The sequence below is a fragment of the Capricornis sumatraensis genome, chromosome 18 (genome assembly GCF_032405125.1).
Source record: "Capricornis sumatraensis isolate serow.1 chromosome 18, serow.2, whole genome shotgun sequence".
NCBI lineage: Eukaryota > Metazoa > Chordata > Mammalia > Artiodactyla > Bovidae > Capricornis > Capricornis sumatraensis.
The window spans coordinates 72,821,430-72,845,344 of record NC_091086.1 but is presented as its reverse complement, the minus strand read 5'-3'; the positions used below and the strand labels follow the sequence as shown (position 1 = coordinate 72,845,344).

The 23,915-nt window shown below is 50.7% G+C and overlaps 1 protein-coding gene and 1 non-coding gene across 3 annotated transcripts in view; both read right to left on the bottom strand.

Moving 5' to 3' along the window:
- Positions 1-3,055: 3,055 nt before the first annotated feature.
- The window catches only part of NSUN2 (NOP2/Sun RNA methyltransferase 2), a 32,775-nt gene continuing 11,915 nt past the window's right edge, over positions 3,056-23,915 (bottom strand). For both annotated transcript variants that reach the window (XM_068990550.1, XM_068990551.1), the window contains 13 exons: positions 22,177-22,369; positions 20,239-20,313; positions 17,189-17,319; positions 14,169-14,242; positions 13,446-13,576; positions 13,020-13,116; positions 9,716-9,900; positions 9,340-9,432; positions 8,505-8,640; positions 7,503-7,583; positions 7,126-7,264; positions 5,660-5,699; positions 3,056-3,959 (listed from right to left, as the gene is read on the bottom strand). In XM_068990550.1, coding sequence (XP_068846651.1) covers positions 3,614-3,959; positions 5,660-5,699; positions 7,126-7,264; positions 7,503-7,583; positions 8,505-8,640; positions 9,340-9,432; positions 9,716-9,900; positions 13,020-13,116; positions 13,446-13,576; positions 14,169-14,242; positions 17,189-17,319; positions 20,239-20,313; positions 22,177-22,369 — 1,721 coding nt within the window. In that variant the 3' untranslated portion in view covers positions 3,056-3,613. The remainder of the gene's footprint in view (positions 3,960-5,659; positions 5,700-7,125; positions 7,265-7,502; positions 7,584-8,504; positions 8,641-9,339; positions 9,433-9,715; positions 9,901-13,019; positions 13,117-13,445; positions 13,577-14,168; positions 14,243-17,188; positions 17,320-20,238; positions 20,314-22,176; positions 22,370-23,915) is intronic.
- Positions 19,012-19,146, bottom strand: LOC138094774 (small nucleolar RNA SNORA70). The gene has a single exon (XR_011146283.1). It is a non-coding gene; the product is annotated as a small nucleolar RNA SNORA70 (small nucleolar RNA).

The following is a 23,915-nucleotide window of genomic DNA, read 5'->3' as shown; positions in this document are numbered from 1 at the left end:
TGCCCTGCTAGATAACTGCAATTACCTAGGCCTGGTGTGCCGATACTGTGGCCACCTGGTGCAAAGAACTGACTCATTGGAAAAGACTCTGTTGCTGGGAAAGATTAAAGACGGGAGGAGAAGGCGATGACAGAGGATGAGATGGTTGGATGGCATCACCAACTCGATGGACATGAGTTTGAGTAAACTCTGGGAGTTGGTGATGGACAGGGAGGCCTGGCATGCTGCCGTCCATGGGTCACGAAGTCAGACACGACTGAGCGACTGAACTGAACTGAACTGGTTTGCTTATGTGTCAAATTGGAAATAGATCTAAATACTCAAGGGTGCTTTGCTGACCGAATGAGCCCATGGTTAACTATGATGCAGTGTGAACATACCTGGGTTTTGTACCTCGAACCCAGGCCTCTATAGATCATAACTACACAAAATGTAAAGTACCTCAACTGAACAAATGCTGGGATTCTTTGCTGCAAAGAAAACAGTAAGAGTTCTAACTTGTCTTGACAAGATCAGCCCTGTACAAGCTAAGGTTATATAAACCATTGGTCCTCCACCCGGCTACCTGTCAGACCACAGTGGGTGTAGATTCTAGCCCAGCCATGAGAAATAGTCTCTGAGAAGTAGGGCCAGAGTTTTGCATTTTTAAAATTTATTTCTGAGGATAATTGCTTTACAATGCTGTGTTGGTTTCTGCCATGTCACCCCCCCCCCCCCCCCCCCCCCCCGTCTTAAGCCTCTCTCCCACCCTCTAGCTGTTTTTCAAAGCAGCTCTGGAGGAGAAACATTCAAAACTAGGAGCTCCCTGCTCCCTGTGGTTGGTGCTGATGTTCATGCTGGCACTGGCCGGCAGGAACCTTCGGGGGAGAGAGTCAGAGGATGGTGACCGTGGCCTTGGCACAGTCAGTGGGAACTGGAAGGGCCACCGTGTGAGGCTTTCAGCTCCTAAGAGGGAATCACTACCTTCAAATGTTGAACACACACAAACAGTGAGGAAATGCAGGGCTCTGGGGCCTACGTGGGAGAGGAGAGAGGATAAACATGGAAGGGGGGCTACAGGAGAACCCAGGGTCAGGTTGAAACTAGAGGTATTGGGGTGACAGGGTTTTAAACAATGTACAGGTAACTCATAACACAGTGTGTGCACGCACAGTCACATTGATTTCTTAGTTCTCTCTGCTGAGAGGGTTTATAAGAAACAGCACCCCAGCAGCAGTGAGAACTCCTAATACCAGACCTTGGTTTCTAACGACCAGATTCCACTGCAAGGATCCAGGGACCCGGGGGAGACTCCAAACGACAGAGATACATGAGGGACGTCAGAACCAACTAGAAGCAGGTCCCGTCAGCCAAAACTGGGACGATGACTGGGAACCCTTGCGTTCATGACACAATAAATGAATAAGGAGGCAAACAGGGGACAAGAGAAAGTGTTTAATAGCTCTAGTCCAAGCTATGGTTTTTTCAGTAATGTACGGATGTGAGAATTGGACTCCAGAGAAAGCTAACCACCGAAGAATTGATGCTTTTGAACTGTGGTGTTGGAGAAGACTCTTCAGAGTCCCCTGGATTGCAAGGAGATCCAACCAGTTCATCCTAAAGGAGATCAGTCCTGAATATACATCGGAACGACTGATGCTGAAGCTGAAGCTCCAAACTTCGGCCACCTGATATGAAGAACTGATTCATTGGAAAAGGTCCTGATAGTGGGAAATATTGAAGGCGGGAGAAGGGGACTACAGAGGATGAGGCGGTTGGATGGAATCACCAACTCGATGGACATGAGTTTGAGTGAACTCTGGGAGTTGGTGATGGACAGGGAGGCCTAGCTTGCTGCAGTCCATGGGGTCGCAAAGAGTCAGACATGACTGAGCAACTGAACTGAACTGATGGTAAAAAAAACTGGTTCAGGAAAAGCTACCAAGAGTAATTAAAGTCTGATAACGAAGAGGTACATAGTCTTTACGTGTTGCCCTGCAAAATATCTACCAAGTTAAGGGAAGAAATGTGCAGGCAGTTTTAACCTCAGTAAAACTTAACTAGGAAAATCTGTAAGATCACTTCAGGCAGTATGGACATTTTTAACATTAATTCTTCCAACCCAGGAGCATGGGGTATCTTTCCGTTTATTTGCGTCTTCAATTTCTCTCATCCACGTCTTAACAGTTTTCAATGCACAGAATTTTCATGTAAGGTATCTCACATTAAGGAACTGTTACTGCTTTTGGTGTCTAGTTACTGAGGTTATTTCTTAAAGAGAAAAACGGTCCTTATCTTTTGAATTGTTAGAAACGATCTACTTCAAAACAACAGAAAAAGGTGGAAATAAGCAGAGGTACTAAGATGACTGCGTGCGCCGTGGAAGTCGTCAGGGGACGTGAGAGTAAATTGATTGCCTTGAAAAGTGGCGTCCCCAGCACCCAGAGCCCCGCCTGGCACCCGGCAGGGACTCGGTTAACGGATTAACTGACACGGCCAGGCGGCACCTGCCGGGTGAGCGCAGTGCCCCAAGGAGCAGGCCAGCAGAGCGGTCAGTCCCCAGGTTGCTAAGAGGCCCTTCTCATTTGAGCCAGACCCACCGCGGCTGCAGTGTCAACACCGCCCTCTAGAGGATAAAAGGTGAACCGTAAGCAAGTCCTCTCAACTGCTGTCAGGCCCAACCTTGGACTTCATTAAAGAGCTGGACGTCCCCTGCAGCTCAGATGGTAAAGAATCTGCCTGCAACGCAAGAGACACAGGTTCGATCCCTGGGTCGGGAAGATCCCCTGCAGAAGGGAATGGCCACCCACGCCAGTGTTCTTGCCTGGAGAATCCCATGGACGGGGGAGCCTGGAGGGCTGCAGTCACGACTGAGTGACTTTAACTTCACGTCTTCACGTTAACATTCCCTCCACCAGCTAAGAAGCTTTTAATTCTAACACCTCCATTTGCCCCAAAATAAGTCTGTTCCTTCTACCTCACGAAGTGGAGCACAACTTGAGTCACACACATACATGTTTTCATTAATAATTCTTTATTTAAACTTTCCAAGGATCCCAAACCCCATTTAAAAATTATTTCATTGCAGAGCATTCCAATAAAAGCACACGAAACCCTCATAACTAGTATCACAACTCACAATAAGCTCTTACTGTGAGATAAAGTTTGTTTTACCCTTTATTACAAAGGCACAGAAAGTCATCTGACACCTCAGATGTTAACCCCACCGCATACAAGTCACACTCACGTGCAACTCAATACAATTATTAACGCTGACAGCACAGTCTTCCAATGATCTGGAAGTAGTGACAGGTTCTCTCTATAAATAACACTTAAAAAGAGGTTCTGGGCCTTAAGACCAATACAGGCATAACAAACAGGACCTGAAACTTCCCGCCAGGGCAGTTACATTTCGAGGCAGAGTAACACTTCTAATGATCCAAGTCTGTTTCCGGCCACAGGCACAGCGGATCAACTTTGCTGAAGAAACAAAGTGAGCACTTACTAAGAAGCTAAAAAGGTACTTTCCGTCAGCTCCACGTGAAGGGAGTCCTGGATCACTCGGAGACCAGGCCTCCTGTCAGCTCCGTCTTCACAGGCACGTCCTAGATCTGGTCTTCAGGGCCCCCGCGGCTCACCGGGGCAGGCCAGCCTCCGCCGGGTCCCCGCCTGAGGAGGTGTCCGGGACAGCCTCTTGCTCAGCACCGGCCCCGTCTTCCGGCTCCGCGGGGCTGCCCGCACCCGGCGCGTCTTCCGGCTCCGCGGGGCTGCCCGCACCCAGCGCGTCTTCCGGCTCCGCGGGGCTGGCCGCACCGGCCCCGGGCGCCCCAGCGCCGCCCTCTCGCTTCTTTCCCACCGGCACCTCCAGCCCCATCATGCGCAGGTAGTGCAGCCGCTCGTTCCTGGGCACGAAAGTCCGCACGGAGGCCTTGCCGCGCCAGCCGCACAGCACGATGGGGCACTGCAGCGCGTCCGGCTTCCTGCGCACAGAGCGGCTCCGGGTCAGCGGTCCTGTCTGCTCACGGCAGCTTCAGAGGCCAGCGCAGACGACCGCGCCCACAGCCACGCCCAAGCCGGTCTGCCGTCCAACGGGCGTCCCTCCTCCCGACTCGAATATCGCCAAGGCCCTCAGGCTGGCCAGGGCCCCCCTCTACAAACTCGCGGGCGAGCCCCCCGGGCTGCAGACGTTCAGCACTCTCAGCGTGAGCATGTGCAGACACGTGCGCCCTGTCAAGTCTGAAGGCCTATCCCTACGCCTCCTTGCCTACTGACGCACAGGCACGCGGCCCTGTCCCTCATGGGGTCCTCCTCACGGCCCATCCAGACACGCGAGCACACCGAGGCCCCCAGAGGCTGGATGACACGGCCTAGGATGGCAGGGGCACAGGGTCAGGGACCAGGACTCGAGGCTCCCGACAACCCGGTCTGGGTCTCCACCCCTGACCACACAGCCCTGCCGCGCCGCCCGTCCTAAGGAGGAGGGCGCTGACAGTTGGTGCCACTCACGTGCCCTTACCCAGCACCGTGCGTGTCACTGTGGGCCACACACTGCTGTTTAGCTCCTTTCACAGGAGACTCTGGTCTAGTTTTTGAGCTCCTAAAGGCCTCGTTAAGTAAACACGTGTCCCAAGCCCACTGGCGACAGGCATTAGTGATGCAGGCTGAGCAAGGACCAAACAAGGGTTTAAGTAATAATTAAGAAAAAACAATCAGAAAAAGATGAGAAAGGCCTGAACCAGTAAGAAAAACCACTAAGAGAGAAAGACAGAAATCTATCGGACCTTTCCATTTTTTAAGAACAATTTTAGTTGATTAAAAAAAATGAGAGAAAAATCTAAGACAATTCCCATACTCCAATTTTCTTCCTTAAAAAAAAAAAAAAAATCTAATTCCTGAAGCTCTTTTCACCTGTGTACTTCAACTGGTAGAAACCAGCCTATGTGGAACACTGAACCCACATCTTAAAAGTGCCTATTTTAAATTTTCTGTGAGCCGCCTAAGTATTAATATCTTAAAACTGACCTGGCCCCTCCTCCGTGGGCAGTGCAGAGCCCCCCCAGGCCAGGCCCCACCTCAGGGGCTGGGCCCCCAGCTTCCCTTCCACCACCCAGACTCAGGCCAAGGCCCGCCTCGGGAGGAGCTGCCCAAACTGCTCTCCAGCCCAGGGCCTGTTCTCTCTCCTCCTCGGGAGGCGGCATTTTGTTGTCAGAGGCAGCTGTTGAGTGGGGACCATCTGGGGTGCAGATGCTGACTCGGCCACCCCCCACCCCACTGAGGGCCCCGGGCTGGCACTCAAGTGCCCTGTCCCGTTTCTGGCAAGTGCGGACCACCCGGAACCAGGCCCTCCTGTGAGGGGTGTCACCGAGCAGGGGTCCCGGGGGCCACAGCAGCTGGCAGGGCCGCCCCCACGGGCAGGGCAACAGCGCCAGACACGGCCGGCAGGCGTGGGAGAACGCAGCCTCTCTTAATGGCCCCGTCTTCACACTGACCCTGCGCTTTATCCTCTGAATAAACATGCATACATGTTTCATAAAGAGGATCGTCACGGTGACACCCGGGAGCACTGCAGTTCTGAGGGCTCCGCGGTACTGTCTGAGGGGAGCATCCTGAAAGGCTTCTAACACAACCCCGCCCTCCCGCCCAGAACGCGGAGGCTCCGAGGGCAGAGCATCTCACTTACGTGGGGTCCGGCTCGTACTTCAGGACAACGCTGCCCTTGGCTAGAAGAGAAACAGACACTGCTGGCTGAGCCCTCCAGGTCCAGACGCCTCTGCTGCCCTCGTTCACGGGCCCAGAGGAGAACCTAGAAGCTAGGTCTCAGGGGTCTTGGAGAAGGCCAGAGGCCTTTCTTTCTAAGCCCACCAGGCCTCCCCACGCCAGGCACCAAGTGGGGCCGCAGAGACAGTGGACGCGGCGTGAGTTAGAACGTGCAGGGATTCAGCTGCTCTGCAAGGCTCTCTCAGGCGCAGGGAGATGGGGATTAACCACTGCTTAATTCTCAAAATGCAAGATTAAAGAGATAATTGGTCCAACTCCCAGAAACAGCGTGAAACAACATATGAAAATTGTCAAAATCCAACCCTGTATGCAAGACAGGAAAAAAGACACAGCTGTGTATAACGGACTTTTGGACTCAGAGGGAGAGGAAGAGGGTGGGATGATTTGGGAGAATGGCATTCTATCATGTATACTATCATGTAAAAATTGAATCGCCAGTCTATGTCTGACGCAGGATACAGCATGCTTGGGGCTGGTGCATGGGGATGACCCACAGAGATGTTATGGGAAGGGAGGTGGGAGGGGGTTTCATGTTTGGGAACACATGTAAGAATTAAAGATTTTAAAATTAAAAAAATAAAAAACTAAAAAAAAAAAAATTTGTCAAAATCATACCACAATCATGTAAAGGCAGGATTAAAAGGAAAAAACAAAACAAAAACACCACCAAGCAGTTCCTTTATCCTTGAGGACAAACCCCAAGGTGAACGTGGTTCCACCCGAGGAGTCGAGCCTGGCCGGAGGCGCCGGGGCCTTTGGCCGTGGCTCCAAACTTCAGCCTGCGCGACTGTAATATCCAATCTGTACCTTTCCCCTCAAACCGAGCCAGAAACGCGGGTTCAGCGATAAAGAAGGAAGCGAGAACAGAAAGCAAATGCGATTAGAATCCCCGGTGGCCCTATTTTCATTCTGAGCTGAAAATCTCACTAGAGGGATGTGGGTGGAAGGTTAAGAGACAGGAAAGCCCGGCTGAGCCCCTCCATGGAGAGGCGGGAGCCTCGGGCAAGGACGCGCCCTGCAGGGCAGGGGGCTGGCCAAGACGCCAAACGAACAGCGTCCTGCGCTGGAACCGCGTCCTGCGCTGGCCGCCCTCCTGGGCCTCGGCTTCCCCGACGGCCACTGAGCCCCACACCTGCACAGGCGGGCGCGGGGGCGGGCCGGGGAGAGCGCCCCAGGAGGGGTGCGGCCCCAGGCATGTCCCCGCCCATCGGACTACCTCCCCCTCCCTCAGACCCGTCGGCGGGTGGACGCAGGCCCTGAGAACCGAGCCTCAGCGGGCGGAACACCGAGGCCAGAAAGGCCCGGCAGGCGGGAGCACCGAGCGGCCCTGGGTGAGGGCGGGCTGCGTCTCCGGGTCAGGCCGCTTACCCATGTCTTTGACCTGGCTGTAGGCCTCGCTGCTGAGCTTCCTGAAGAACGGGTTTTCCTGGGTTAACAGAACTTGGACGTCTTCTATGGATACGGTGATGATTCTTGAGTTAATAAATGGATACAACGTATATATTCCCTGTGGGGATACAGAGAGACATCACCGTGACGACCAGTGTGAGGTGGTACCCGGGGTCTGCCCCCTCACCGTGGCCCGCCCCCTCACCGTGGCCCCTACCCCGGGGTGGGGGGACCCCAGTGACATGTGGGTCGCACAGGCAGACATACCCCCCAGCCCAGGAGAGCTCAGAAACCACAGGAGCTCCCGCTGGAGGCAGAAACCATGCCGGCTCAGAAACACCCATCCATGCCCTCACCTCCTGCGCCAACCGGAAAGCACAGTCGAAGTCTTCACCGCTGTTATTTCGACACCAGACTTTAATCCCAGTGTTAATGACCTGTGATGGAAAATACAGATGAAACACACACACAAAAGCGCAAGTCAGGAAAATTGATGGGAATACTCCCTTCCGTCAGCACCACGAGGAGACAAAGCTGTCAGCAGTTGCTGAAAGAAGGGAAGAAGTGCCCCACACGGTCCTCTGACCAAAATAGACACTCTCAGCCTGACTGAAATCCTCAAGCGGTTTTGCTTTACGTGGCTGATACTAACACTTCGCACACGCGTGCGTATGCGCTCAGTTGCTAAGTCCTGCCCGACTTTTTGCGACCCCATGGCCTGTAGTCTGCCAGCCTCCCCTGACCATGGATTCCCCAGCCAAGAATCCTGGAGTGGGTTGCCGTTTCCTTCTCCAGAGGACCTTTCTGACCCAGGGGTCGAAGCCATGTCTCCCACATTGGCAGGTAGATTTTTTTTTAACCACTGAGCCACCAGGGAAGCCCAATAATTAGCACTCAAATAAGACACTAAAACTAGGAAACTCTGAGAACACAAGAAATATCAGCATGCGGTCCACAGGCCGTCAGGAGCAAGGCTGCCATCACCCTGGAAACCCCGGTGGGCGCCCAGGAGAGGACAGCGTCCAAGCCCTGTCCTGAGAGTACGTGATGCCCGGGACCTCCAGACCACATGGAGCTGGGCCGTGTGAAACTAACAGGCGAGAGGGAAATGAGCTGGGAACACAGTAAAGCAAGTAAGATGCAGGCCCTAAAGGTTACCGTTAAGGACAAACGAAACCAAGGGCCCACAGAGCAGCAGGCAGGCCCCTGTGCCCCATGACACAGATGGCGGGAAGGACACGGTCAGGTGGCCCGCGCCCACTGGCGTCTCTGAGACCCCCGGGCGGGCGGCTGGCCTCAGCCCCTCCGACAAAGCGGGAGCAGTGAGGAAGGATGGCCCTCCGTGGCCGGGACCCCACCTTCATCCTCTCGCTGTTGTTTAGCAGCACGTTTCGCAGCTCCTTGGACACCATGTACAGCTGCCTCTTCTTTCCTTCCGTGGTACGAGTTAACAGATTCGTCTTTGGGAACGAGGGATCCAAAGCATAAAACTTCCTGTGTAAGAGACACAGCTAGTTACGAGGGTTCAACTCAAACGTGACGCTGGCCTTGTGGCGTCCTGCCCTCTCCATGGTCTAACTTCTCACGGTCGTGTGGTTCAGGGCCAGGGGCTCTGCCCTGGACGCCCACTGTCTAACCCTAACGTCCCCCGCTTGGCCTGCACCTCCTGGGTCCAGGACATGCGTTCACAGGCACAGTGTCTCCCCCGAATTCCAACAACACTGAGAACACTCCCCCTTCACGGACATTTTAGGAGGAATTTTCACAAACACAGGCAAAGAACCAGCCATCTATAGGACAGCACACGCGAGCACTCTGGCTCACAGATGCTAAATTTACCTGACGAGGAAGAGGTGAACCTGGCAGGTATCCTGAGCACCTTTCCCCTGGGATCGACCCAGAAACCCCAGCAGACCGACCCTCCCTGACTGGCAGCAAGGTGGGGTGCCCCACCCAGGCCCGCAGTCCAGAGTCCCCACCTCCGTCATCTCTGCCTTCAGGGGTCCAGCATTCTCTGATGACTGCTCACCTTAAACTGAAGGGTTTGGTAAACACCCTCTAGAGCTTCACCCAGCTCTCACTGGCAGTTAAAAAGGAGCTACATGAACAGCTACGGTTCCATGTGGCCACGCGTCCATTTAACCCCGTGGTAAGCACAAATGAGGAGCTGTGACAGGCCGAATGAACCCTTACTGGATAGGCGGAAACAGCGGGTCGTCTTCGGGAATGAACACAAAGGGATCTTCCTTAAACCCAAACAGCTTCATTTTCTTGGACGGAGGAGGGCTGAGGAGGGGACAGCATGCGGGCATCAGTCAGCGAGGGGTCGCTGTAGTCCCACCAGCCCACGCCTCCCCCGCTGCGGCCCCACCCCAGCCTGCAGGGACGCGGGTCTCTTCCTTGCAGAGGCCGGTCTGAGGCGTCCATCCCCGGCAGTTACCAGCTCCGGGGCCCACACAGCCAGGACCTGCTTGACCTGCGAAGCCTCCACCCAGGCCCTGCTGAAGCCCGAGGGCTGGGCGGGCGAGGGGCGCGAGGGGCGCGAGGGCCACGCCGCGGCGGTCCTCACCCGCACACGCCGCCCCTCCTACTCCCACTGCCGTCCGCGTCCTCCGCGCTCTCTGCTGCTCCTGTGTCGCTGATCCCAGGGGCCAGCTTGCTCTCCAGCTCCGAGGGGGTGGAGGCGCAGCCCGCCGTGGGCTCCGCAGGGCTCGGGGGGACGGGGGCCCGCGGCTCTGCTGGTTCACCCTGCGGCTGGACAGGGACACGCTCGTTAACACCCAGACAGCAACCGCCTCTGTCCTGACGTAGAGAAGGAAGATTCCAGGGCCACACAACCCGCCCGAACGAATACAGCAGTTCATGTGCAAAAGACAGACTACAGGATTCTTTTAAAAAGTATTTTAAATCTGCTATTATAAGCAGAATTCATGGGCACAGAGTCTAGTTTTTAACTTTCTGTTTCTTAGCAGAGGCCAGCAACACCGGCCTCTCTTCACCCAGAAATCCTGCCAGGCTTCTGCTCTGTGCAGTGAGTCACACACTTCCAGACACGCTACACTGGGCCGAGAAGAAAGACAAGGACTCGAAGAGAGGAGAGTGGAAATGCTCCACGGCCCAGGGATCAACTGAAGAAAGATGAAGCGCACCTCGACAGAGGGACCAGTTGTCGAAAAACGAGCTGACTTCTGATCTGGGACAACTGTAGATAAATTCAGCTTTAAGAATGAGCAAAGTGTCTTACTGCCGCTAACTTTTTATGTAAAGCTGTATTTACCTAAGATCTTAGACAGTAAACGATCGCGTGACACACAGCACCGGGACTACAGTAACAACGCTGCTTGTCTATTTCAAACTTGCCAAGAGAGACCTTAAAAGCTCTCACCTTGAGAAAAAGACATACCACAACCAGGTATATTTATACAGAATCACCATGGCGTGCCCCTGAACCGACACGATGGCCTGTGTCCATTACACCTCAACTTGGTAAACTTCTTTAAAACCACATGTCCCTTCTAACAAGTCACCAGACTGGTAAAAGTGGTGTTTTCCAACCCTTATGAACTGAGTTTACAAATTAGGTTATGTACCCAGGAAAGTCCAACACGTCCGTCAAGTTCGCAAAGCTGTTAAGCAGACAGGCTGGTAAAGGTTCTATAATGCTGTTGCCACACTGCCTCCCAAAAAACCTGGTTTAATTGTAAAAGAAAAAGGCAAACAAAGAACAAACCCCCAAATCCTCTGCCAAGGTTAGCAAGGCCTTGTGTCCTTTCTATCCAGCCCCCCACGTCTGTGCTTCTGGAAATCGCCTGCTTTTCACAGGCCCCCTCCTGTGCCCCTTGGCCCGGAAAGCTCCTTCTGTCGGGCGCAATGAGATCTGATCCCGCGCCCTCACAATGACACCAACAGCACTCTGTCCGCACGCCTCTCCCCGGCCCCAGCGCCAGCAGCGTTCACACTCTGCATCGCTTCAACGGGACAACGGCGTCCTGAAGACCGAGGCCCCCAGTCTTACCACGTGGCCCCAGCACCACCAGGCTAGGTGGGCTCACGTGTGCTCTGACCAGGTCAAACGTGACCAGTGCAAAGTAAGATGGATCTCAGAGTGCAAAATTCAGTTTTCAAGTGTCAGAACGAAAGCATACAAACTGCTTCATTAATAACATTGTGGCTGCATGAAAATCACATGTAATGTACGGCAATGGCTACAAGATGATTTCAGTTGCAGACGAGGTCGGCGTTCACATGTTGAGCACACGGCTCTGAGCTCCACGCCTGCTCTCCTGACGGGGGCAAGGGGCTGCGAGAGGCAGGAGCCCCGCCTCCAGGGGACCCTCTCCAGCCCCAGGACGACCACTCAGAAGCGCCGCGTCACCTCCCCATGAGGCTGTGCCCGCAGGCATCTGCCTGGATGAGCTGCCATACCCTAGAGAATGGTTGGCTTCTGCTTCTCCAAAGGCTATAAGCACCATCGGTCCTCATTTTCCGGCACAGAGCCGAAGGAATTAGAGCCCCACAGACAGTGACCCCAGACCCCAGTCCACGGCAATAGGAGGCCTGCTGATGGACGAGCTATCAAGTCCCACCACACGCTAACAAAGGGGAGGACTGCGCTTCACACCGCAACCCCAAGTTAAGACTCAGAGGCTGTCCTCGGGGTTCCCTGGATGGCTAGGGGGAAAGAATCTACCCGCCAGTGCCGGGGACCCAGGCCTGATCCCAGGTTTGGGGAGACCCCACAGGCCTCCGAGCAACTGAGCCCACGGGCCATGATTACTGAGCCTGCGCTCAGGAGCCCGGGAGCCACAACTCACAAGCCCACGCGCACTTCCTGGAGCCTGTGCTCCTCGACAAGAGAACCCGCCGCAAAGAGACGCCCCCACACCGTGACTAGACAAAAGCCGTCACAGCAAAGACGGCTCAGCACAGCCAAAAACAAAGAAATAAATAGAATTATCACAAAACAAAAAAAAGAGGCAGCTGCCCTCTCCCCACCTCTCTGCCTCACGGCCTCCCTCACACAACCCCGGAGGCGGCTGAGGTTCGTTATGAGGGTCAGCCCTGCCCACGTCCACTTGAGCCAGGCCTGGACAGCCTGGCATTGCCCCTCACGGCCAAGGGGAAGGCTGCCAGCCTGCGGCTGGCAGAACTGCCCCAGCTGAAAATCACCCGCGGGAGTGCAGGGCTCAGACGCCACCAGCAGGGGTTCTGGCTGAGCCACAGAGCGGTCCTCACGCCTCTTCAAGTTTTATTAAAGAAGCGGGTTGAAGCTGCAGAAGGAAGGTGTGTGTGTGTTAAGCCGCTCAGTCGTGTCCGACTCTGCCGTCCATGTCTACGCCAAGGACAATAGCCCATGCAATTCCCAAACTCCGCCTCTTCCACTTCCCTTATAAGGTGGCTCAGCTGGGAAAGAATCCGTCTGCAATGCAGGAGAGACCTGGGTTCCACCCCTGGGTGGAGAAGATCCCCTGGAGAAGGGAAAGGCCATCCACTCCAGTATTCTTGGGCTTCCCTGTGGCTCAGCTGGCAAAGAATCTGCCTGCAATGCGGGAGACCTGATTTCGATCTGTGGGTTGGGAAAATTCCCTGGAGAAGGGAAAGGCTACCAACTCCAGTATTTTGGCCTGGAGAATTTCATGGATGGTACAGTCCATGGGGTCACAAAGAGTCAGACACAACTGAGCGACTTTAATTAAAAGTTTTAAGAAACTGCTGCTTTTTGGAAAACTCAAAAGTGTAAGGACACCATCACTACCACACACACAAGAACACCCCACTGCACTCCACCCTTCAAACACACTCCGCAGGCAGCTTCGGCCTCAACTGCACAGAAAGGCCACACAGCACGCTCTGCTGTTCTGGAAGACGTTTACCTTTGGGGGACGTTTATTCCATGGCATTGAAGACTTCTTCACCAACACCGCCACAAAGAACCCTCCAGTGTTCTGATGATGCGGTAATATTCTAAGACTGGAAAAGCACACACATACACAGTTTACCCTTTTTAACTGATCCAAAATATCTCACAACATAATGTATTACTCAATATAATACACAACCCTCACTAAGAGAATGGTCAGTGTGTAATCTGTAAAGAGTTAATAACGCAATGTCTAAAACATCACCATTTATGTTTGAACCAGTTTGCTTTTTTAAGTTTACAATACAACTGCTTGCTGCCAGCAGCTAAGAGACACTGAGAACCTCACTTGCTGAAAAGTTCACGTCCAAGAGTTCAGCCAAGGGCGCAGCATGGCCCATGCAGGAAATGCCCGAGACGCATCTCCCCAGAAACTCACCACCGCTCTAGGTGCATGGCCTGCAGCTTCTCAGGGTCCTTTGGGGGGAACATGGTCGGCCGGATCTGGGTGTGTCTGTTGTGGGGGACATCGTCCCAGGATGCAAACCACTGCCCATCTTTTGTCATCACCTGCAGGGCCAGAGGGTTGGGACTCTGAATGACCAGCCCATCTGAGAGCAGGGAATGCCAGAAGAGGGGGTGGGGAAGCTCTCAAGAGATGTCACGTCTCATTTCTCCCCAAAGAGAGGAGGACGGTTTGCAAGGAAAGAAATGAGACCATCTTTTATTCCATGAACCAGTACACTCATTCTATGAGGTGGCATTTTCATTTTCCAAGTGAGTTATTACTTTTTCTTTCTTTCTTTTATAAAACAAGCCTCTGACTGTTCCTGGGCTAACACTGAGAAGGGAACTGCTTCATACTGGAAACAAAGCTTGGACTCCCAGCCAACTAAAAGGGAAAAAAGCAAAGCTATACTTGTATATAAACAAAGCTGATTTGTAATTGCAGAATAAAGGCAGGAAAACTTCCACTGCCAGAAATATTTGTATAAACATACCGTTTGTCATTAAACATAATTCTGCAACTGATCCTAAGTTGCATAATCAAATGAACCATTTCTTCAAGTTCTCCTAGAGTGGGTGCTTTAGAATTCTCACGACTCTGAGAGGCCTAGTAAGTTGACCCGCCCTTTTGAGCCAGAGTCCTAGGGGAGACTACCTTCCACTGCGAGAGCCCAGGCACCCACTTCAGTCCTGGCAACTCCGAGGACACATCGGCGAGCTCCAAAGCACCTGCAGGTCAACAGCAAAACAAAAACTCCCGTTATCCCAGTGAAAGGAACCAGCTGTAAAAGATCACACTGTCAAGATCCTGTTTACAGAGGCTGTCCAGGGAGGGCAGACCCGCCCAGACAGAGCAGATCAGAGACTTCTGGGGTAGGTCAGGGATTGACCGTAAATGAGCTCTTCTCCACGGTGCAGTATCAAGAGTCACTCAAGGCCACGGAACTGCACACTTAGAGCAAGTGCCGCCACGTGGGTAAAGGGCAGCAGAGGAGCCGCTGCAGGAAGCAGCTGCAGAGTCCACGCTGCACCCAAGACACGGCGGCGGCAGGCGGCCCAGCAACGCACACAGGGCTGGACCCCGCGCTCGGCTGGCTCCTGGGAGCCGAGGAGATGATCTGCATCTGCATGCCTTTATCTCGAACAAACATATCAGGTCCAAAAAACAACACGATGAAACTGTGGACAGTTTTAAACATTCAGCTTCAGGCCCAAGCTGGTTTTCTAAAGCGGCCATCAGGACGACAGCCCCCGTCTAGCGCAGTGTTCACAGGCGTGCCGTTACAAGAAGCTCTACTCCGGGGCGTTACAGGAGACCTCTCAGATGAACCACCCATCACAACCTGCAGACAGATCCATGGACAACCTCCCAAAAAGGAAAATCCAACAGAGCTCCATGGAAGCTGGGAAAAATGCAGGACTCGTGAAAACGAAGCAGAAGAATCCCCAAGGCGGAGGTCCAACAGTGAGAAACCTTCGACAAAAGCGTCACGCTGGGCTCCATGGTACATCCAAATATTTTGGCTTCTAAACACAAGCATCAGGTAACAGCACCAACACGGAAACTGGTTTTCTCAATCCAACGTTGCCTGGGCTCGGCACTGACTCTGCCAGCATCTGGGTCAGAGGCGAGCACAGACTGAATGCTTACTGGCCACCTTTCCCCCCGGCTGGGTCTGAGAATGTTCAGGTGGGAGCCCCACCCCTGCAGTTAAAATCCCCAGCAGATGCAGAGGACAAGACCCAGCAAGAGTCATGGTCTGAGGAAGCCACGTCTACACACATGCCTGTGACGGAGCACGGGACTGAGACAGCCACGGTGTGGTCTGGAGCAACCACGTGCAAAGAGACAGCTGTGACAGCAAAACGCAGACAGAAACCCACCTGCCCAGTGAGAAAATGCTTGGAGAGCAGGACTCTCGTTACTGTCAAATTACACTACCCATGGCCTTTCTCTTCACAGGCCTTCTGAAATAGAGCACCACCAAAAGTGTGGAGCTTTTCCATACGGAAAACATGATACAGAAATCAAGGGTTCAGATAAGTACAGCGGAACAAAATATGACACAGTAAATTCAAATGGAAAGGACCGCAGAGGTGAGAACAGGAGGGCTGACCTCACAGCACAGGCCTTTCAGCCACTTATAAGAATGTAACAGAAGCTGAGACAGTCGTGGACACCGTCTCAGGAAAGGTACACCAGCTTCAGGATCTACATTTCAACCAGCTTCATACACAAGCAGCATTCTATTCAGGAGATGTAATTAGTTTTAAATTTCCCACTATTTGCTTTAAGGAGAATTTGATGGAAAAGGTTAACATTTCAGCAAAAACATGAAAGGAGAAATATTTGACATGAACACATGAAACGTTCTTACAGTCTGTCTGGTCCCTCAGTGTAAAACAGTGTGGTAAGGCCTCATTCCCGTTAGGATTGTTAATATTCAAGAAAGCAGAAAATAGCAAGTGCTGCTGAGGATGCAGAGGAGCTGGAAAACCTGTGCACTGTTGGCAGAAACATAAAACGGTGTGGCTGCTGTGGGAAAAAGCATTGTGGGCCCTCAACAAATAAACACAGAACTACCACAGGCTGCAGCAATTTCACTTGCGTGCACAGGCCTGGCATGCTGCGATTCATGGGGTCACATAGAGTCGGACACGACTGAGTGACTGGACTGAACTGAACTGATACACCCAAAAGAACTGAGAGCAGGGTCTTCCAAGAGTTGCTGGTATAGCTATGTGTAAAGCAGCGTTATTCACAGCAACTAAAATGTGGAAGCAACCCAAGCGTCCACGGACAGATCAATGGATGAACAAAGTACGGTCTAAACATACAATGAATATTTTCAGCCTTAAAAACGAGGGATATTCTTGAGAGTATATAATCTAACATGAATAAAGCCTGGGGACATGATCCTAAATAAGCCGGTCAGTCACACACAAAAATGCTGCATGACTGCGCTCCGAGGAGATACCTAGAGCAGTCACACAGAGACGGAAAACACAGGCGGGGGAGGGGGGCGGAGGACATGGGGGAGCCGCTCAGCGGACCTAGAAGTTCATTTGCAAGAGCTCGGGAGACTGGCTACACAACAGAGTGAACGCAGTTACGCCAGGGAACTGCATGTTTTAAATTAACTGCATAATTTCAAATTATGTGTGTTTTACCACAACTAAAACTTAACAAATGCAACGGTGTGGTAAAGGATCTAATACCACCTTTCAAACTTACAGAAAGAAAACAGGCAAAACACATTTCTCATGAAAAATGACAAATTCATTATAGAAGCATGTTTTTAATCGGGGCTACCTCATTTTGGGGATTCCCAAGTGACGCTAGTGGCAAAGAACCTGCCCGTCAATGCTGGAGACATAAGACAGGTGGGCTTGTTTGGGAAGATCCCCTGGAGGAGGGCACTGCAACCTGCTCCAGTATTCGTGCCTGGAGAATCCCATGGACAGAGGAGCCTGGGGACTACAGTCCACAGGCTTGAAAAGAGTCGGACACGACTGAAGCGACTTAACAAGCACGCACACACCTCATTGTAGGGTTTATGGACTAATCATACAAGCTGATGTCCATGAACAAAGTTAGAAAAAGTCTACAGGAAAACGCACTACAGCAACAGAGGTTCTGAAATACATTTTCTTAGAGATTCATTGCACACTTACCTTCACTCTTTTCCAGTAGAGACGCTATGACAGCTTCATCCTCGATGGGATTCAGCGAACACGTAGAGTACACCATCCTGCCCCCCTCCACTAGCTGCTCAGCGCCCCGCGTTGCGATCCGTAGCTGTAAACTAAGGGCCGGATACTAGGTTACTTTAAGACCAAGCACGACTACGTGGCACACACATCACAGGCACCTACTAGAGCAGGTATTCACCAGAGTTTAGGACAAACTTACAGCAAAACACAAAACACTCCGTAAAATGAACAACGCTCATTATCGTACCTTTTAAGGTTCTAAACGAAGTTAGTGTAAACCTGGTCAAGGTGCTCCGTGCTGATTAAAAACAAGAATCCCCAAGCCCTACACGGTCCCTCCTCCCCTTGCCACTGGTAACCACCAGTTTGCTCCCTGTATCTGTGAGCCTGATTTTCGCCTGTAACAGTCACTAGTTTGCTGTGTTTCTTAATTCCACATATAAGTGGTATCATGCGGCATTTTATCTGTCTGGCCTACTTCACCCAGAATGATCATCACCAAGTCCATCCACGTTGCTGCAAATGGCACTATTTCATTATTTTTAACGCATCCCAATATAGTTCCGAGGTAAAATTATGGAGAGAATTTGGGAAACCAACTGAATTATTACAAAACTTGCCCTTTTCAAAATGACAGTGAGATGAATAACCCGGCAGGCTGAGGAGACAGAAGACGCCAGGAACGCATCTGTAGAAATCCTTCATCTCCCATGGGTGGAGCAACCGGTGCCCATAAACCCAGAATGTGCCGTTCACAAAAATAGTGTCTCCAATCTTTTAAAAGACCTTCCTTTTCTTCATAAGGCTCTTCACAGAAGAAATACCTTTTTGAATATCAAGATTTTCAACATAACCCCATTTTTAAAAAGGTTTTCTACAGAACTCCATTTCATGTTCCTCTGTGAAAGTCAATCTCATCTTCTAAGTCTATGTGATACGCCTCATTTTAAAGTGAATTCGGCGCATTCACTCACTCATTTTTGCTCTATTTTTGGCTGCGCTGGGTCTCCACTGCAGAGCACAGCCTCTCCGCACAAGGCCTCCAGCGGCTGCGGCACACAGGCTCAGCTGCCCCAAGGCACACGGGGTCTCCCTGGACCAGGGGTCAAGCCCACGTCCCCTGCACGGGCAGGCAGATTCTTCATCACTGGGCCACCAGGGAAGTCCAATGCGATGCGATTAATACGCATAACCTACGTTCGGTGTGTACATGTGAATGCAGATGGCATCCTCGAAGTGTTGACTATGATTATTCCAGATGACCTCTGTAATCCTGATACTAATCTATATAATCTAAATCTATTACTTAACTATTCTGATAATTGAAAAACAAACGAAGTATCTATAAACAGTGTTGATACTAATCTATACTGTCTAAATTTATTACTTAACTATATCAATTCAATGCTTCACATGAAACAGGAATTTAGGTTTAGAATATACCAACTGCTAATAGGAAGAAAAATCATGTATCTGTATGGCCTTTTTAATAGTGAAATTTTCCTTATACATTGAATTCAGTTGTTAGCTTTATGCTTTGCTTGTTCACATGTTGGGAAAGGTTAACAGAACAGTAATAACATTGCTTATGAAAGTGAAAGTGAAGTTTCTCAGTTGTGTCCGACTCTCTGCGACCCCATGGACTGTAGCCTACCAGGCTCCTCTGTCCATGGGATTCTCTAGGCAAGGGTGCTGGAGTGGGTTGTCATTTCCTTCTCCAGGGGATCCTCCCAACCCAGGGACAGACTGGGGACAGCAGGCCAGTCATGAATGCCCACTAGAAAGAGTGTCTCCAAGGTCCGTTAGGGCAACCTGTACAGGCAACAGGCTGCATACACTACCAAGGAGGCTGCTGTCTGCAGCCACTGCACACTGGGCCCCCATGAGGAAAAGAGCACAGTTGGCTTAATTGGCTACAAAACCAACATTGCTTATAGATACTTTTTACTTTCATTATTTTTTTCTGCACCAGTGGATTTTGGTTTTTTCTCAATTATCAGAATAGTTAAGTAATAAATTTGGATAATGTAGATTAGTATCAACATTGTTTACAGATACTTTTTTTTAACTTTCATTAATATTTTTTTTCTGTACCAGTGAAATTTGCTTCCCACAGCGCCCCCCCCCCGCAATTATCAGAGTAGTTAAGCAATAAATTTAAATAATATAGATTAGTATCGGGATTACAAAAATATTCATTAGGATACTCTAGATCAGGGCTTCCCAGGTGGTGGTTCAGTGGTACAGATCCGCCCGTCAATGAAGGAGACTAAGGTTTGATCCCTGGGTGGGGAAGATATCCCAGAGAAGGAAATGGCAACCCACTTCAGTATTCTTGCCTGGAAAAATCCCATGGACAGAGCAGCCTGGTGGCCTATAATCCACAGAGTCACAAAGAGCTGGACACGACTGGGCAACTGAGTACACACTTGCACACTCTAGGTCACACGCCTGCACACTCTAGGTCACCACAGCTCTGCGTTTATAATTCCGATGTTAAATGAAAGAAAGAAACCAAAGCTCCACAGACAGTACAATTTTTAAAAATCCCTATGCACAGGAAAACACTATAATACTCGAAGAATTATAAAAATATATGAGTTGTAAGATTTCCTTTTTCCTTTCAGTTTTAAGAACTTTCCAAAAATTTTTTTAATATAGCCATAAATATTTCTGAGATCAGATGTTAAAAGGCAAAATAATTCAACAAGAACTGAAAACAGAAAGGAGAAATATTAGTACAAAACAGTCTTTTCACAGACAACATGTTTGAAATATCACAGGAAATTTTTATAAAAGGCATTTTTGATACATGTGTACCTGAAACGTATACAATTTCAGTGTCCTACTCTTGAAAGGTTTCAGAAACAACTCCTGACAAATAGGCATACTCAGGAAGGCAGCTCTGAGGCTTGCAGTCATCCAGCTGAAGCTCTGCACATTCAGGGATTCGACTATAAACCTTCACTCACCTCCTAGTCACCCAGGGCCACCAGGTACAGTTGACTTACCCATGTAGCTGCAAGCTGTTTAAGGTGCTCCACTTCTTCCAGACATCAATGTTTTTTCTCATTGTGCCATCTCCACTGCAAAGAAAGATATTGAAGAACTTAAAACTCTGTACCAGAGGATGACTGGAGCTTAATACTCCAAGCTAAAGGGTATTACGAGTGCCACTGAGAAAGTAAGTAGTAAACTTATTTCATAAACCAATAAACTTCCTATTTCTGTTTGGAGGACACTACAATGCATTAAACTTTCTAATTATATTTTAATTTCAATTCAACAAGAAAATAAAAGATCTGAGTAGGAAACTTCACTCAACAAAGAGACAGTAATTTGCTTCCATTTAAGAGAAATATCAGCAAAACACCATCTCCAGACCTAGGACAGAACTCTGAACACAGATAACAATCTGATCCTGCTACTTAGAAACTTGCTGATCAACAGTAGCATTTTAACCAGAATTACATGAATAACAATAAACTTATAAAGGACTTCCTCAGCAAATTCAGTAAGCCAATTTCTTTACCACGAATGTTCTCTGTATTAAACATTTTTTAAAATTTCTACCTTTGTTTAACAGAAATCACTCCCATGTAAATTTTATAATACAGTTGATCAATCAGTCTTTCTGTCCGGGTCTAATTTTGAGCCCCAGGTTTTTGGAGGAGTTTCTGTGTCCGCTGGCTTTCCCTGTAAAATGTGATTTTCACTGTGGGTCTAGCCACACGTCCTTCGGGTGAAGGCTCCGCAGGGTGGAAATGTCCTGTAAGATATAATGGCTTTCAAATGCTATCCCCTGCTTGTACTGTGGGGACTAAAATTCTGATTGCCTCGGCTTACAACTCAGAGCCCACGAGGTGACATCATGGTCACAGTGTGGCATCTCTGATCACAAGAACACAGGGAGCTCAACCCAGTGCTCTGAGACTGCCTAGAGGGGAGGGGTGGTGGGGGGAGGCGGAGGGAGGGGACGATGTACACCCGCCGAGGCTGAGTCACGAGAATGCATGGCAGAGGCCAGCGCAGCATGGTAAAGCAATTATCCTCCAATTTTTAAAAAAAAAGAGGATAAAAAACCACAGGAGTGGGAAAACATCTAATCCCAAAGAAAACTAAAAACCTGCAATCCGAGATAAAAAAAACGATTGCAGCTCATGACCTATTTCAACTTTTCTGAAGGAGAATTCTTCTGGGTGTTTGACACGCAGTCATACCGCCACTGAGCTCTGCCACCAGCAGTAAAACTACCATGTGTTTAAATAAGACAGGACTTGATAACAATGCATCCCCTTAAATGCTGCGTTTAGGGCTAACAAAGTACAACGGAGGGTTTTGTATAACAGTCTCACCAAGTCATGAGCTCAGAGAGACACGTTTGACATCCACATCTACGGCACTGCCTCTGGGAACTTAGCCACTTTAGTTTTACCCTTTCCTTTTTGGAAAAACTCAGTAATTCAGCTATGCCTTGAAGTTCTTTTATTAATAAACTATAAAAATCTAACAATAAATTTCAAAGAAAGATACGTGTACAAATGCATGAGTTCGCCAACCTTCATGGAACCCCTGGATGTCCTACTCAGGACTCACCCAGTGTCAACACAGATTATTACGCTATGACACTGTATCTACACTCACTGCAAGCAGGCGAGAGTGAACACTCACACCTCACTCCGGGCACAATGCCCGCAACAAGGCTCTATGTGACGTCACTGCTCTCTACTGCTCTTCATGTTCCCTTTCAAGGCCATTAGACCACCCCTCTCTGATCTCTTTCAGTTTATCACTAAAACTGTTTCTGCTTTCTGATTTAGGCTCACACTGCCTCTCTCTTCAAACCAGCTGTGACCAGATTCGCCACACACGCGCCCATGTGCAGCTTCACTTTGGACTCTGACTTGCTTTCTCGCGGAACGCTGGGCTTCCCGGCCTCCTGACGGTACCTGCAAGGGACGTCACAGAGGATGCGGTCGTAGAAGAGGACCTCCTTCCTGCCGTTGACGTCCACCTGCAGGCGCGGGATGCAGGACGCGTCGTGGTTGACCACCATGATGCAGGGGCTGCCCAGCCGCTTGGCCTGGTGCACCAGCAGGTAGCAGCGCTTGTTGTCCACGTCGTTGGCGATGACGAAGCCCTCTGTGAACGCAGAGGCGCGGCGTCGGGCAAAGCTGGCAGACAGGGGGCAGCGCTAGCCCCCAGGCTGGCAGGCGAGACCCGCAACCCAGCCTCAGACTGGCAGGAACTGGGGCCGCGTCCAGGAGAAGGAAGCGGGCGGCTTGGCAGGGGTTTCAAGTCCCTTAAAATGTCAAACCTTCACAATTTATCTCGCCAACAGTTCCTCACTTTGGATGGCTTATTCTGCCCAAACTAGCTTTTCTACCATTGACTATTAACAAAAAAAGGGAGGGTGAGGAGAGAAAGACGTGGAAACTAAGAGAGTCTCCCGACAAGTGTTTAAAATAGGCCACACGTGCTGGGGCTCCACTCCAGACCCTGAGCGTCAGCTCCCAGAGTGAGGTGGGGACTGAGGGTCCACTTGCCGGGGAGGCTCGGACCTTTGCCATCGACCTAATGTCCTCCAAGTTCAAGACTGAAGCCTCATTTCCCATGCGGAGTCTGGAAACGTCACATAACTCACCTACCAGACGCCAGTGGGATCTGAACCTGGGGAGTCTGACACTGGCTCTAAACTACACCCTCCCGCCTCTCACACAGGTACTAACTGTCAGAAGAGAACCAAAACCCCAGTGTGAGACGGGGACTCCGGAAAATGCAAACTGAACTCAACCTACTGGGGCCCCCCTTGGGGTCTGGTGGTTAAGACTCTGCCTTGCCATGCAGGGAACGTGGGTCCAAACCCTGGTGGGAGACCTGAGATCCCACATGCTGGGGGTCAACTCCTGGGCCAAGCCCTACGGCGAGGGCAGGTGTGCTGCAATGAGAGATCCTGCGTGATGCAACCAGGGTGCGAAGCAGCCAGAGATTTTCAGCAGGCAGATAAAAAAATCTACCTACTGTGGCTTCAAAAAGAAACACCACGTACTTTTACAGAGACCACGCAGGATGCTAAACTGAAGGCCCCTCTCCACGGGGCATGAGAGGGCACAAGTGACGGGGTCGTGCACAGCACCCAGCTCTACTTTCAGAGACAGGAAGCCCAGCTGCCTGACGCCTCCTGTAGAGACAGTCAATTCCTAGGCAGGTTGATAAGAAGTCCTGGGTAACCCAAGGAGGAAAAGGGGGCCTGGAACTCTCAAGGAGGCGGAAAGGACAAACATCTTTTCTTTTTTCTCTACATTCCTTAGTCTTAGTCACACACAACTAAGTTTGTTTGTTTTTTTTTTTTCCTCCTTTAAGCCTGGAACTGATGATTACACAACAAATAACCCAGTTTAAACTCTGTCCTGGGAATTACATGCCAGGCTTCCCCGGTGGCTCAGAGGGTAAAGCGTCTGCCTGCAATGCAGGAGACCTGGGTGCGATCCCTGGGTCAGGAAGATCCCCTGGAGAAGGAAATGGCAACCCACTCCAGTACTCTTGCCTGGAAAATCCAATGGACGGAGGAGCCTGGTGGACTACAGTCCATGGGATCGCAAAGGGTCAGACACGACTGAGCGACTTCACTTTAGGAATTATATAACAGCAATCCTGCTTGAGGACAGTTTCTCCTTCCTGAAACCTG